The sequence below is a fragment of the Streptopelia decaocto genome (genome assembly GCF_964273445.1).
Source record: "Streptopelia decaocto genome assembly, chromosome: 3".
Lineage (NCBI taxonomy): Eukaryota > Metazoa > Chordata > Aves > Columbiformes > Columbidae > Streptopelia > Streptopelia decaocto.
The window spans coordinates 90,746,609-90,760,546 of NC_138656.1; the positions used below are offsets into that span (position 1 = coordinate 90,746,609).

Genomic DNA, 13,938 nt, shown 5'->3' on the forward strand with positions numbered 1-13,938 from the left:
GCTTTGAGTCATGTGTTTTCCTAATAGGAGAGTGGTGGAGAAGATATTGATATGCTGTCCTGTGCTAGCCTAGTGTAACTAGAAGATGGATGGATATTTCTTAAATGTGAACATTAATGTGATCAAAAAGGCCATAGTGGAGTTCTGTTAACTACAGATGCAGTCGGGCCATTGATGTATTTTTATAAAGGAAAGAAAAATTTCTTTTGTAATGCTTCAACTTTCAAAAAATAAAGTTGCAGTAGTGGAAATGCTTCACTTTATCCAGTTGATTTTGAAAAGTGGAAATGTAATGCTTGCCTTGGAATACTTGACATGCTTAATACTTGATAATGAAAACTAATGAAAATAACTGTTGTAGATGCTACTTGTATGCTCTGTGATCAGGTGGAGTATGTTACCAAGTAAAACATTTCAAAGGTAGGAACTAGATTTTTAAATACAATTTATCTTGTTTTTTAAGGATACTGGACACAGAGCAAAAATAAATGTGACTTCAAGTTAAGATAAAGGTTGGCTGAGCACTCGTAGGTTTTATTGACTTCTCTGGTACTATGGTTTTATTTTATGTAAACCATTGAACTGGAACTAAATGCAAATATTGATCTGTCTTCTCAGCACTTTCTTTTATTTAAACTGAATTAATACTAACATGTATTTTTCATTAAACATAAAATAAACTATGACCTTTTAATGGCTGTGCTGATAGATAACCCTATAGCAATCTGCTCTGTTTTATTGAGTACTCAGAAATTGTAGATATGATCTCTACTTACTGTAACTAAGTCCTTTTTTTCTTTCTGAGATGGTAGAAGAGACCTGATCTGATCTTGTTATAGCAACTAGTAATGTCAAAAACTTCAACATTGTTAAAACTTCAGGCTTTAATGAACAGTGTTTTCTATATGTTTCAAACCGGGGTTAGTTTGAAAAGGACAATTTCACTTTCTGAAAATAAAAAAACACAAGGCAATTAAAACACACTAAGTATTTACAGTTAAATATATAATTTGAAGGCATTTAGCATTACATTGTCTGCTTTCATGAAGCAAAGCTTGTTTCTATTTACTCCTGATATGCAGGAGCTGAATGTGCTTTACACTGAATGCCAGAAAGCACATGACAACGTAACTACATGGGACAGACAGAACAGAAGCCAAAGAGTAATAGAGCAGACTGCATCTTATAACTCAGTGAAGTACTTTTTCTTAGTTACATTTAAACATCTTGCAGAAAACACTTGTGTTCTGGTAAACATAGTCTTTTAACATAGTCTTTTGGAGCAGAAAATTTAGTATGTTTGTTATAGGCAAAACAAGCATTAGTTTTTAGTGTTCAATACAGCTGAGCAAAGACCTAATCATTGTTTTCCAGGACTGATGCCAGTTAAACTGTAGGGTCTGCAGTTCAGCTGAGCATAATGTCAAGCAAAGGAGTTCAGTTATGTGATTAAGATTCTTGCAGCTGGACTGATACTTTGAAAACTTGGTATAGGTTTAGCTAAACAGGTTAATGAGATTTAGTGTAAATGAGCAATGACTCAGCTGCAAGCCTGCATACAAGACTTTTCCCAGCCTTAATTATAAGATCTGATTAACACTATCTGCCTCTTTCTAGATGAGAAAACTGTGAAAGTTGTTTTTTTAAGCATCATTCACTTTAAATGCGTAACACAGTATGAATCCCCTTGACTTGGGTTCTTTCATTTCCTTAATTGGGGAAATGAGCTTTACTTGTGGTCTGCTAAATGCTGGGTACAGTCTTGTCTGCTGGGTGTTCTGCATAGACCTGCACTGACTCCAACTGCGTGTATACTGGGGAAGAAACAAGGTGATCTCCATTTCCAAGGCTTTGAACTGAGCAGGAATTACTGTGCTGATTAGAACTGCACCTTCTTACAGGATTCTCTTGTCATCTGGAATTCAACAAGTGCAAGACCTCAGGCTGTATTTTAGCCCAAATAAAGATTAGATGTAGACATTACTCAAGCTGGAAAGGAACCCAAGTGTGAATGCCAAAACAGGAGCATACTCTGTTTCTCCTTCAGAGAAATCCAGGAGACATGCAAAGTGAAAGCACAAGCAAGTTGTTCAGAACCTTTAGTATTAGTAATTTGTATTGAGTATCTTATGACCATGGATTACTACTTCCAAACAGCTGTTCTAAATGAATTAATTTACAAAGTTATAGAATATGTCACAAAAAGCCTAAAGAAATATTTTAGTGAAAACTTCATAAATGTTCCTGTTACTTGACTGAATGACCTTACTAGTGCTTTACCCTGAATCTCCACTTATACCTAATACTATCAAAGTTTTCTATAATCATGAGGACTCAATATAAATAAGCACAATGGTGCCTGTTTGACTCCAAACAGCCCTGTTTAGATCCCACCACTATGAACAGATATGAGCTGCTCTGAACTACCTATTTTCTCTCCAAGTGATCACAATTGGACAGAAGCTTCATTTACTAAATACTCTGAAATGTTAAATGGAGTTTAGCAGTAAAGCAATTGCATAACATCTTCTTGGATCAAGATCCTGGTTCTGTTCCCTGCTGGATTTAAGCCCAATGGTAAAGTGAGATGTTCTGATATTATCAGTACTTCAAAATAAGAGTTGAAGCTCCTTACAAAGGGTTGAGGGGTATGCACCCGTTCTTAAAAGGAGTAAATTAACCTAGTATAAGTACTGTTTTGAGTAAGAAACCTACCAACGCTTTGTCTACAAAGTGATCCATTTAATATAGGCAGTTCTCTTACCACAAGAAGGTATCATATTTGGCCTCTCTGTAAACAGCAGTGCCACCAAATATTTTCATCACTGGAAAGGAGATGACAAAAATGCAGTTAACATTGATGGTCTAGTGGTGTAAGGTAGTTGCAAGAAGTCTGAACTAGTACAAGCCGAACCTTGTACTAAGCTGATACTGGAAAACGTGGTAGATATCTATTTAGAAGTGAAATACAGAGAACACTTCTTCTCTCTGCAGCCTCATCCAATGGTTTATCTCTTCCTTGTAGAAAAAGGACATAACCTCTGTTTGGAATTAACAAGGCTTCAGATTTTAGTCATTGGTTACAGCGGTACCTTTTCACTATGCACATGGCCTTGTAGCATTAGTGTTTTCTTCACTTGAAGGTATTTAATAAACATTAAAATCAAGTCATCCTTTAAACCTATGAAAAATGAGATTAACAGGTTTAGCACTTTGAATCTCATTAAATGGTTTTCCTCTTGACTGCTAATACATGCAAATCTTGGCACCCTCTCAGATTCTCTGTAACCAAACTAAAATAGAAACCTTATAGCTGGGTGCAGTTTTCAATTATAATGTCATAGCTGTGCTAGGATGAACTCCAAATCTAAAATAGCAAGAAGAGGACTGATAGGCCCTTTGAATGTATAAAGGGAAGTGGTAAGAACTCTTGCCTACGTTTGGTTAAAGCTTGGTTGCATTTGCTGCTTTGTAAGATCTAGTACCCTGTTTCTGCAACTAAATCCTGCATTTTCTGTTTGTGCATGATACTTTTTAAAAAGTTGACTGTTGGAAAAATATTATGTGACCCGTATCCCTTAATATGAGTTTTCTCTCATTATTTAACGTTCAAAAACTTTGACTAGTGACTTATTTCTTCTCCTTTCAGCACAAAATCTTGGAGGATATTACTGGAAGCCTCCTTATGCTATGAAGTCCTGATAGCACTGATGGGACTTGCAGATTCTTGAACTATTTAATGTAGACATTTATAGTGTGTAATTATCATCAAGTTGTATGACTGCTGCAGTAGTTAATGTACTGCAAAGAAACTGCAAATAGCTATTGGTTTTCCAGACTTTAACTTTTGTTACAAAATCAGATCTGACTAAACAGACTAATTCACATTGATTGCATCTTTTTCTGGCTCTCTAAGTTTATATCTGGTTTGGTTTGACTTGCAGACTTGTAACATGAGGTATCAGATGTAACTAATCTGTAGCTTCTCTCACTTAAACAAAAAAAAAAAAAAAAACACAATGGAGTTTGTCTTCTAAATGATACCTTGTCCCAAATAGTTTCTCCAAGTTCTTTATTAATCCCTGGTTTCCAAGTTTGTGGCTCCTCAGCCTGCTAAATCTTTTGCTTTGGCAGGATTTGATTCCAAACCTACTGAGCACCACCTGTTGAGTAGGGTAGGTTCTTGGACTAGATTTACCCAGCTAGACTTTTGGTTTCTACCGCTCTCTATTAGGTGCAATTTCACTTTCAGCTAAGCCAAAACCAAACCAATGACAAAAAAAAAAAAAAAATTACAAACTATAGAAAAAAGCACCTCACCAAACAATTGGGATAAAACAGCAGGCAGCTTTTTGTGCTTGCATGTTAGACCTATATTTAAAAATACTGTAGATGGCTGCAAACTGTTTAACATGCGAGCGCTTTGGTACTCAGGCTTCTGTAGCACACTGTGGTACTTCACAGTTTCACAGTATGTTTGGGATTGGAAGGGACCTCAAAAGATCATCTAGTCCAATCCCCCTGCTGGAGCAGGAACGCCTAGGTGAGGTCGCACAGGAACATGTCCAGGCGGGTTTTGAATGTCTCCAGAGAAGGAGACTCCACAACCTCCCTGGGCAGCCTGTTCCAGTGTTCTGTCTCCCTTACTGAGAAGAAGTTTTTTCTCAAATTTAAGTGGAACCTCTCGTGTTCCAGCTTGATCCCATTACCCCTTGTCCTATCATTGTTTGCCACCAAGAAGAGCCTGGCTCCATCCTTGTGGCACTCACCCTTTATATATTTATAAACATTAATAAGGTCACCCCTCAGTCTCCTCCAAACTAAAGAGACCCAGCTCCCTCAGCCTTTCTTCATAAGGGAGGTGCTCCACTCCCTTAATCATCTGAGCACTTCAAAGTGCTCTCTGATTGAAATATTGGAAGCTTAGTTATTCACATCTCTTTAAATGGGGAACTATTTGAGCTACATACAACCAGTTGGGAAATGTTTTCAGATTCTTGCTATATGTGAATGCACCCATTCTAGTAGTATGTTTTCCAACATGCTTTTCAATCTTGACAAGGAATCAAAGGGATAAATTTGTTGCAGTTAGTCTTGAGGCAAATACTTGTAAATCTCTGTAATGCTTGCATTATTGTGAAACCTGAAAGAACAACTAATTGAAGGTTTAAGTAATTTCTGGAAAAAGTTAGCTGAGGGAAAGAAGTAACTGGAATGGGATGCCACAAACTAAAAATTGTTAAAGCTTTGTGTAGCAAATTGAGTTTGAGCTAGTAAAACCAGAGAAGTAGCAGCAGCAGAAGAGCTGGATTGTGAAATGCGAAGACAGGCTCAACACCTGAATGAGGCTAGTATTAATTTTGTGTGTGTGTATATATATATCACAGTAGAGAAGAACATGTAAAAAGTAGGGATGTGCTCAAATGGAATATGTGGAAAAACTCTGTTGTAGAAACTGCTGAGTAACAGGCAACTGAGCACGTGGTCCTTTTTTACCTGTTTAGCTATAGGAAAATATAAAAAATAGTGCATTTGTGGCTGGGGGCAGCTGTTACTGCCACTTCATTAATCCATTTCCAGAGAAACCTGTGAAAGTGGTACCTTAAATACAGTCTTGAACTTCTGCAGAAGTTGAAGTCCTGGAGTGACCTTAAGACTTAGAGAAATATGGATGAAGATGTTAAATCGCAAGACTATAGGTACAAAAGCAAAGGGAAAGCTTGTAGTTACAAAGCTTTTGATATAACTGCTAATATATGAAGGTTCATGAAGCTTATTTTGTCTTGTCCATCTGAACACTTTGATCAGTGACCAAAGCCAAAACAATAAATAAATTTGTGTGCCATCTTTTGAGGTTTCAATCTTTAGCAGAGTATTTCTTTCTAAATTTTGTTACTTCTTATTTCTACTTTTTTGTGTTGTTTTTTGTTGTTGTTGTTGTTGTTTGTTTTTTTTTTTTAATAAATGGAGAAAACAGTACATCTGTCTCAGGATTGCTTACAGTACCGTAGTGCTTTTTTCCTCCAATGGCCAAAAGAGATTCTGATCACTCAATGAGTATTTGTGCTAGAAGTGGAAGTGTCACTGCTCAAGAGAAAATAATTGGACATTACACAGTGAATATGGAATATGACTGTGTGGGTCTTACACCATTAGAGGTCACTTGGTTTCTTGCCTAGTTGAAGTCATAGATTTTTGTGAGCCCTTAACTTCTTCTTGCAGTTTCTTTGTATGGGCAAAGTTACTTAACTTTTTTGATCGGTTTGATTACTATAAATTGACTATAACTGTTTGCTTGATTTTTCCTAGTGAAATGTTGATTTGCAAGACGAAATTAAAAAAATAGAACTTCCGTGTTTTATATAGCCACATGTAGCCAGTTCATGGGTCTTACACATTTCCTAGTCTTTCATAAGTGGTTTGAGTTGCAACACACCTTTCTCCAATATGAGATGTCCAATTAACAAGTTCCTTTTGTTTTGGAATTTGAGGAAGCATTGCGTGTGGTGCTGTAAAGAAAATGTTGCCATTATAAAAATAACAAGGCTCTATGAGAGCCCATGGTTTCCCTTAGTGAGCTGCTGAAGGGGCATACCTATCTGGGAATCATTCTACCACCCAGCAGAACACTTGCTATCTTAAATCTTTCCAGTAAAATAATCCAGAGGCTGCTTCTTCTACTGCTGTTGCTTAGTTTCTGATAAGTAAAGGCATGTTTCTCTGAGGCCATTTTTGAGCCTGAAATCTTCGTACTGAACCTGCTCAGTTTGTAGGAATCCTAGTGTTTTTTAAATTTTGTTTGAAATACTAATACACTGTGGCAGAGAAAAACATTAATATTGATACTGCTTGTAGGTGCCAAGAAAACATTTTTAGAAGGTGTCTGAGTGGTCTATCCAGCTGTGTTCCTTGAGTTACAGCATCCAAAGCCAACCGTTCTTGCTCTAGTTGTTCATTCTATTTGTCAAAATGCTTTCTAGCTTTGTTGCAGGAAAGCAATGGCAAGAAAATATGAACAACTCTAAAAACTATTTAGAGGCAGTTGACTTGTTTTCTTGTAATGTAAAACTGACTTGACCCGTAGGAATGTTGTTTGTTCTGTGATATAAGGTGCTGCTTGTCTTAAGTCACATAAAGTGCACAGGAATTGCAGTAAATAGTAAAACAGTGTCATCATATCTCAGTAGCACAATGAGAAACAGTATCTGGAAATCAACAAAAGCCTAGAAAAAGGTGTTTAAGGTGTCACAGCTGTTAAAGTGCTGCTACATCTGAGGTACCGGAAGTGAATGTTAACCATTGTCCCATATAAATGTTCCTATCCAAGTCAGATGATTTAAACTGTGAGTAGGGGCACAGGCCAGATGTAGGCCCAGAAGTCAAGCCTGTAAGGCAGAAATGCAGGTTTGCCCTTAATTACGCTGTCCCAAGGGAAGTCTCAGACCTGTTGTAACTTGATGTGTAACTTAAGTTTAGAAACACATCAAACACATTCTTGAAGCTACAGTTGCAAGTTGGACTGCAAGCAGCACCTGCTCTTTGCAATGTAACTTCTGAATGATTGGCAGCAGGGCCGTATGAAACACTAAGTGATCTTGGATACCTGAAGCCATGCTTTCAGTGCTCTTAGGATTTGGAATATGCTATGCTTATACATTCTAGCACAGTAAAGCTGCAGGTTTTCATTTGGAAACAGTTTTGAGTGTATTTTAAGCAAAACTAGGTTATAGTTGAAATTGGGCATGTAAATTTCATTTGTCTGGGGATGACATTATCAGTTTGGGTTTTTCATCTGTAGTGATGTAGTGATTTTGAGCACATGCAGGACCTCAATAGGTAGTCTGGTCCAATGCCCCAGCAGGGTCAAGTACAGCAGGTTGCTCAGGTCCATTGAGTTGTGAATGTCTCCACGGATGTAGATTCTAAAACCTTTTTGGGCAGCCTGCTTCAGTGTTTAACTACACTTATGGTGAAGCTTCTCCTATTACCTAGTAAGAATACTTCTTGCTGTAGTTGTCATCTGCTGTCCTTCTGTTGTGCAGGTCTAGGAGGAACCTTGCCCTGTATTTTGTAGGTCCCCACTAGATGGCAGAGGTAGCAGTAAGACACACCTGCAAGCACCTTTACTTCAAGCTGAACAAACACATTTTCATAGTATACTATGTGCTCTAACTGTTGCAGTGATCCTTGGCTGGACTTGCTCCAGTTTGTCAACAATTCTTTCTTATTGGGGAGCCAAAATTGGCGCTGCTACAGATGCAGTTGCAGTCGGAGTAGAAGGAAGTGATCACTTCCCTGGACCCGTTGGCTGTACGCCTGATAGTGAAGCCTGGTATTCCATTACACTTTTGAGTTGCAAATGAACACTGTTAACTACATGTTCTATTTGTCTACTGGGACATGAGGTCACTTTCTGCCAAGTTATTTTATCTGGTCAACTATTACAAGGGGCCTGGAAAAATAGGGTCCCTAGTGTGTTGGGCCCCCACATCTCCCCGGTTCAATCTACAGGTTTCCAGAGGATATAATCTGTTTCATTGTCTAGCTGATTAATGAAGAGGTAAAACAAATGCACACCTCAGCATTGACTCCCAAGGAGTGCCAGTGCTTTTAAATTGTGTTCGTAATTCTTCCCTAAGAAACTAGTTGCTTCTATGTGCTTTTGTGAAAGCTCATATTTTGAGGTGCAGAAAAGACAGACTGCATTATCTGTAAATAAACTCTTATTATTTGAGTTTTCAGTGCATAAAATGACTTTGTTTATCAACAGATTTGTTTATCCTTTTAACTCATCTTAAACTAGCTAATTTACTTCTTGGGAGAAGTCTTGGAAAGTATTACTACATTGAGCCTAAGGGTTTTCTAATTCACCAGAATGAAAAACTTCATCAGTGGACTTGAAGTAAAAGATAATGGACTCTTCAGGTAGTTGTGACTATTAGCACTTGCCATTGCTTAAAAAAATTTAGTCTTGAATCCTGGCTGTTTGGCTGTGTTTGGTCAGCACTGTATATTATGCTGTATTCCTAAAAGGGTGGCAGTTTTCTGTCAGAGGCTTGGTAGCTTTCCATGTACACTTGTGTTCCAAATGTCAGTATTATTCACAATCATTCTGGATAATAAGTAGTTACCTTACTTCAGGTTATTCGTTATAACTTAATCTAAATTATGGTATATGGCAGAACAAGTTGATTAAAAATGTCATTATGTCAACCTGTTTTGTAATATCTTAATTCAGAAGGAATAACTAAAGTTGAGTTGAACTTGTGACATGTTCCATAGAAATCTTTTCTCAAGGTCAAACTGCTCTAAAATATTTACCATCATCTATTTAATGCAATTACTGTTGAGAGCCATTTGAAAAACTTTTAGCTGTGTTTTATTCAAGTAACCAGCTGGAAAGCTGCAGATGGTGTTGACAATACTATCTGCAATTATGAAGCATCTTCACTTTACCAGCATTTTTTACTTTATTGCAAACATCACCTTTTCTATGGACATACAATGCTAGCAAATAATGGAATGTTGTGAGTAGTGTGCTACTGTATGATTTTTTTTTTCCCCTTTTGTAGGGTAAGTACTATTGACTGGTGATAACAGGAATGGGGAGGGGAAGTCAGTTTTCTCTGCATATCTGAGATCTAGTCTGGAAAACCAGGAAGGATTAGTTCAGCCAAATTCAGTCCTTGTGCTTTCATTCTGTATGTATTAGTGAAGAAGCATGCCTTCTCTAATTAAGCTGTTTTGCACTTAATTATTTGCATGATGTTTCTATTTCTGTGTTATATCCCTTGTGTGTAGGAGTTGTGAAATCCCAGTTTAACTTTTTTGTCTGCTGATACTGTGTAATAGATTTCAGAAGTCAGTCTGCTGCATAAAGTAGTATTTAACTTAGTATTTTAAGTTATTATGTAAGTTTTATCAAGTCATTGGAGAACTGTTGAAGGAGTGGAGTTGTTTCTCTGTCTAGAATGATTATATCTAAATAGTGTAGGGATTTGGTTTTAAGAGCTTGTCTTGGCAAGGTCAAGCAGTAGACCTTCCTGAAAAAGACCTGACCTTAACTCCGTATTCTTCTCTCCCCAGGAAACAGGGAGTATGTGGTATAGTTAAAGCAGCTTGTTATCTAATGGTGAAGTTGAATGTTTGAATAAAATACCTTCAGAAAGTGGTGGTTGTCAGCTTGCTGGCTTGTTAGATGGCATACCAAAAGTTATACTATCTAAGCAGCATATCACTTGCAGCTTTAAGAGGTGGAAATTCTGTACCTAGGGGTTATTTCCAAACCTGGCGTCACAACTGAGAGAACAGGCAAATTCTGGGTTGCTTACTTTTTATGGTGTTCAAGTTGTTTAGATACCAATTTCTACTCTGAAATGGGCTTTAGGTGGGGTTTGAAGCACAGTAAATGAGAAAAAGAGGAGATCATGTTATACCTTAGCATGAACTCCATGCACCCCCTCTTGCACTGGAGACATTTGGCAGCTGGCTTGTGTGTTCTCCCAGCTGCCCTCTGGCAGGACCTCCTGCCTGTTACAGCCTCTGGGTCTAATACAAGCCTGTCTGCTTCCTTAAAAACGCCTTTACAATTTGATTCTTAATTCCGTTACAATCTGCCACTTTGTAATGGAGACAAATACTTAAGTAATATTTTTAGATGTGGCTGTATTTACGGCGTTACAGGAGGAGTAACATTTAACCAGTGCTGTCAGATCTTGGGTAGAAAAAACCCTCTAGTATATGTTGGGGATTTTTTTTTTTTTTTTTTGCTTACATGATTCAGTGTTATACTTGACATTGATTTTTACAAATTTTAAGCAATCCTGGTAGAGAGACATTTTTCTCAAAGAACTGAAATGTGTTTTTTAGTATAGAATCTGCTTTTTAATATCCTTATGCCTGCAGTTCATCTAAAAATGGAAGTAACTAGGATCTGTCAGAACAGGCAATAACTGACACATCTCTAGGAGAAACTGTACCAGATAGTAATGGAGTTACCTGTGTAACTCTTAGCTTAGTGTTACCTGTGTGCACATTTACTCACTCATGAAAACAAATATTCCTTTTTTATACCTTCTTGGTAGAGGAGAGTAGATTTGATTTAATGAAGTGTAATTGTACTTCAGAGCTGAATACTCTCCAAAACTACTGAATTATTGTCTTATAAATTGGAATCAGCTGGTTGTGTTCTGTGTTAATCAGTACTGTTTGCTTTCCTTTTAGATCAGTGTATTGTTACTCGGACTTACCTCTTTCTTCATAAATTTTGGTTCTTCAGTGCTGCCTATTACTTTGGGAACTGGGCATTCATTGCAGTAAGTATTTTGCTTATAGAGATAGCTGAATCAAGTTGGGTAATTTACAGTAGTTGTCATTGAATCATTTGCATCACCACACTGCCATTTAGTTTTATATATATTTTGCCCTTGTATGCTCTTTACTTGAATAACAGTAACTTTTACTACTTATTTTAAATTTGCAGGTCTTTTTAATTGGATTAATTGTTTCATGTTGCAAAGGCAAGAAATCAGTCATTGAAGGTGAAGTGGATGAAGATGATTCAGACATGAGTGATGATGAACTGTCTGTTTATTACCGTTGATAGCCTTTTGCCTTCAAGATGAAAAACATTATTTAATGTTATGTTGAAAGTCATAACCATGTGGAAATTGTATCCAAATAAGCATCCTTGCACCTGTAAAAATAGAGGAAATAAGTGTACTCACTTAAAGGGGTAAAAAAATGAGTATCACTTTGAGTATCACTGTTATATCAGAACAAATATTGAAGCTGGCTTTGAATAATATATTAAAAAAATGGTTTATCATTAAATTTGTATGTAACTGTCTGATGTATAATTTGATAAATTACTGTAACAATTTCATGATGCTTTTCTGTTAACTTAGGTTTTCTTAACTACTTTCATGCCTAACTTGTAGGACGTTTTTATTCAAGTTCATAAATAAAACTAGCTAAAACCCAGGAATACACCTGGTGGAAACATTGCTAGGAAGATTTGGATGAGGTTTAGACTTTCAGAAGGATGTGACTCTTGCATTACTTTTGCTGGCATTTCTGGATTTTCTTTATGAAGCTATAGTTAAAAAGAGACTGTCCTTAAAGTATGCCAACAACATGTACTTGAGTGGTAAGTTCCTGGTCTGTGAAGAATAAATCATTTTCTTACTGTTATCTCCACTGAGTTACCATGGGAATCCTCAGTAACTATGAGGTGGATTTTGCTCTATGAAAGGAAATAATTATTGTAAATGACCATATTCAGCATTGTCACAGTGTTTTAGTACAGTTCAGTTGTGAAACTGCCGGGTGCCTGACTTAGTAATAATCAACAGAATAATGAAGATGTGATTAATTTCTAACTTATTTTTCTCTTTAATGCAAATTGTTTTGTTTGAAGTTTTCTTTCAATATTTAATTTAAATGTTGTCAACTTGTTTACAAGTCAATATGTTTATATAAACAGAGTTCATAAATATTTTTGTCATTCTTCTTGTCCTTGTAATGTTGTTTTAGCTATATAGTTACTGAGTTCTATTTCGAAGACTGAAAAATATTTTCAGATATCCAAATATCTATTTCTATGAAAGAGAAAATGTTTACAGGTTTTTAAACTTCTAATGCTACCTGAGGGAAATTATAGTCCATGCAAGCACATGGAAATGTGATTTAGGTAAACTTCTAGTAAGAGTAATTGTTGAATAATCATTGAACTTTAGCAGAATTATTAATGTCCTGATTACATGTTTGCAAACTCTTAAAACTGACAGGTTTCAGTTATTTCAAAACCAGTCTTCCTCTTTCTGCAGTATTTCAGAACAGTGAGCTCTCAGGAACTTCTGGATTTTAATTTAGTTTCAGTATTTCAGGAGGTCTTAAGTAAGTTGCTTAGTTAATGCATGAACACAGGGAACTGGTGTTTGGGCTCTTACAGGAACAAACAAAACTAAAGTATTTTAACCAGCCTTCTGTGCCAACTGCTCTACTAATATGCATGTTTATGTGGCAATCTGGAAGAATCCCTGATGTTGTAGCTTTATCATAAGCTGCTAATATGCAGTCAAGTCTGCTCAACTAATAGCAATCCATCTGTTTGCTACCAACGAGACATTTGAAAGGACAAATATATTCAAACACTGATGGTAGGTACAGAAACTTGACCAGGCAGTCTGAGCTCCCTTTGACTAGAATTAGCTAAACACTATTTAAATATGACCACTGGGGAAACTTGCAAATTATTATTTATAAGGAGTTCAGGTAACTCAAATGAAAGGTAGAACCTGATGTTGACTGGAAGCTGCATCCAGGGGACATCAAAAAGTTAGAATATACTTCTTCGTGGATGCCCTGGTGGAAAACGTACATGAGCTAATTTAAATAAAGTTACCTGCTCAGATGTTCTCCTTTTTTGTGGGTTTTGTTCATATTTCATCTTCAGCTTTAACCAGTGATAATTATCACTTCCTTCTTTGTCTGCATCATGTACAGATCTGTTTGTTAATCTTTCTGGGTGTAAGGTTGAGCTGTAATACCCAGTTTTGCAGAGTTGTATCCATTTTATCTTTAACTTTTTTGCTGGGGAGATTCCTGCTTGTGTGAGGAAGATTGGCAGGCAAGTGTTGGTTTCGTGCCATGTAGCTGCTGTTGCATGCAGGCTTAAGGGTCACTGGCCAAGATGCCCGGCCAGTCTTTAGGTAGATGTTGGTTTAGATCTATCTCCCCTGTTCCCAGACTTTTCTTCATTTCCAGATTCTTCTCAATCAAGTCCTGTTTCCTGTCTAAATGGTCTATATGCAGAAATACAATGATCTGCCTTTGAATTGCTGGCTTCTTCTCTTTAATTGAAGGATTCAGTAAGTACCACTTTTAAAAATCCAGTTGTTAACCAGCTTTACAGCCAGCCCTTTGCTAGTTGCAGCT

At 36.8% G+C, this 13,938-nt stretch overlaps 1 protein-coding gene across 1 annotated transcript in view; it reads left to right on the top strand.

The window, feature by feature from the left end:
* LMBRD1 (LMBR1 domain containing 1) overlaps nucleotides 1-12,507 on the top strand; it is a 76,429-nt gene extending 63,922 nt beyond the window's left edge. The window contains exons 15-16 of the mRNA XM_082048606.1: nucleotides 11,224-11,315; nucleotides 11,483-12,507. Of these exons, the coding sequence (XP_081904732.1) occupies nucleotides 11,224-11,315; nucleotides 11,483-11,602 (212 nt within the window). The 3' untranslated portion in view covers nucleotides 11,603-12,507. The remainder of the gene's footprint in view (nucleotides 1-11,223; nucleotides 11,316-11,482) is intronic.
* Nucleotides 12,508-13,938: the final 1,431 nt, after the last annotated feature.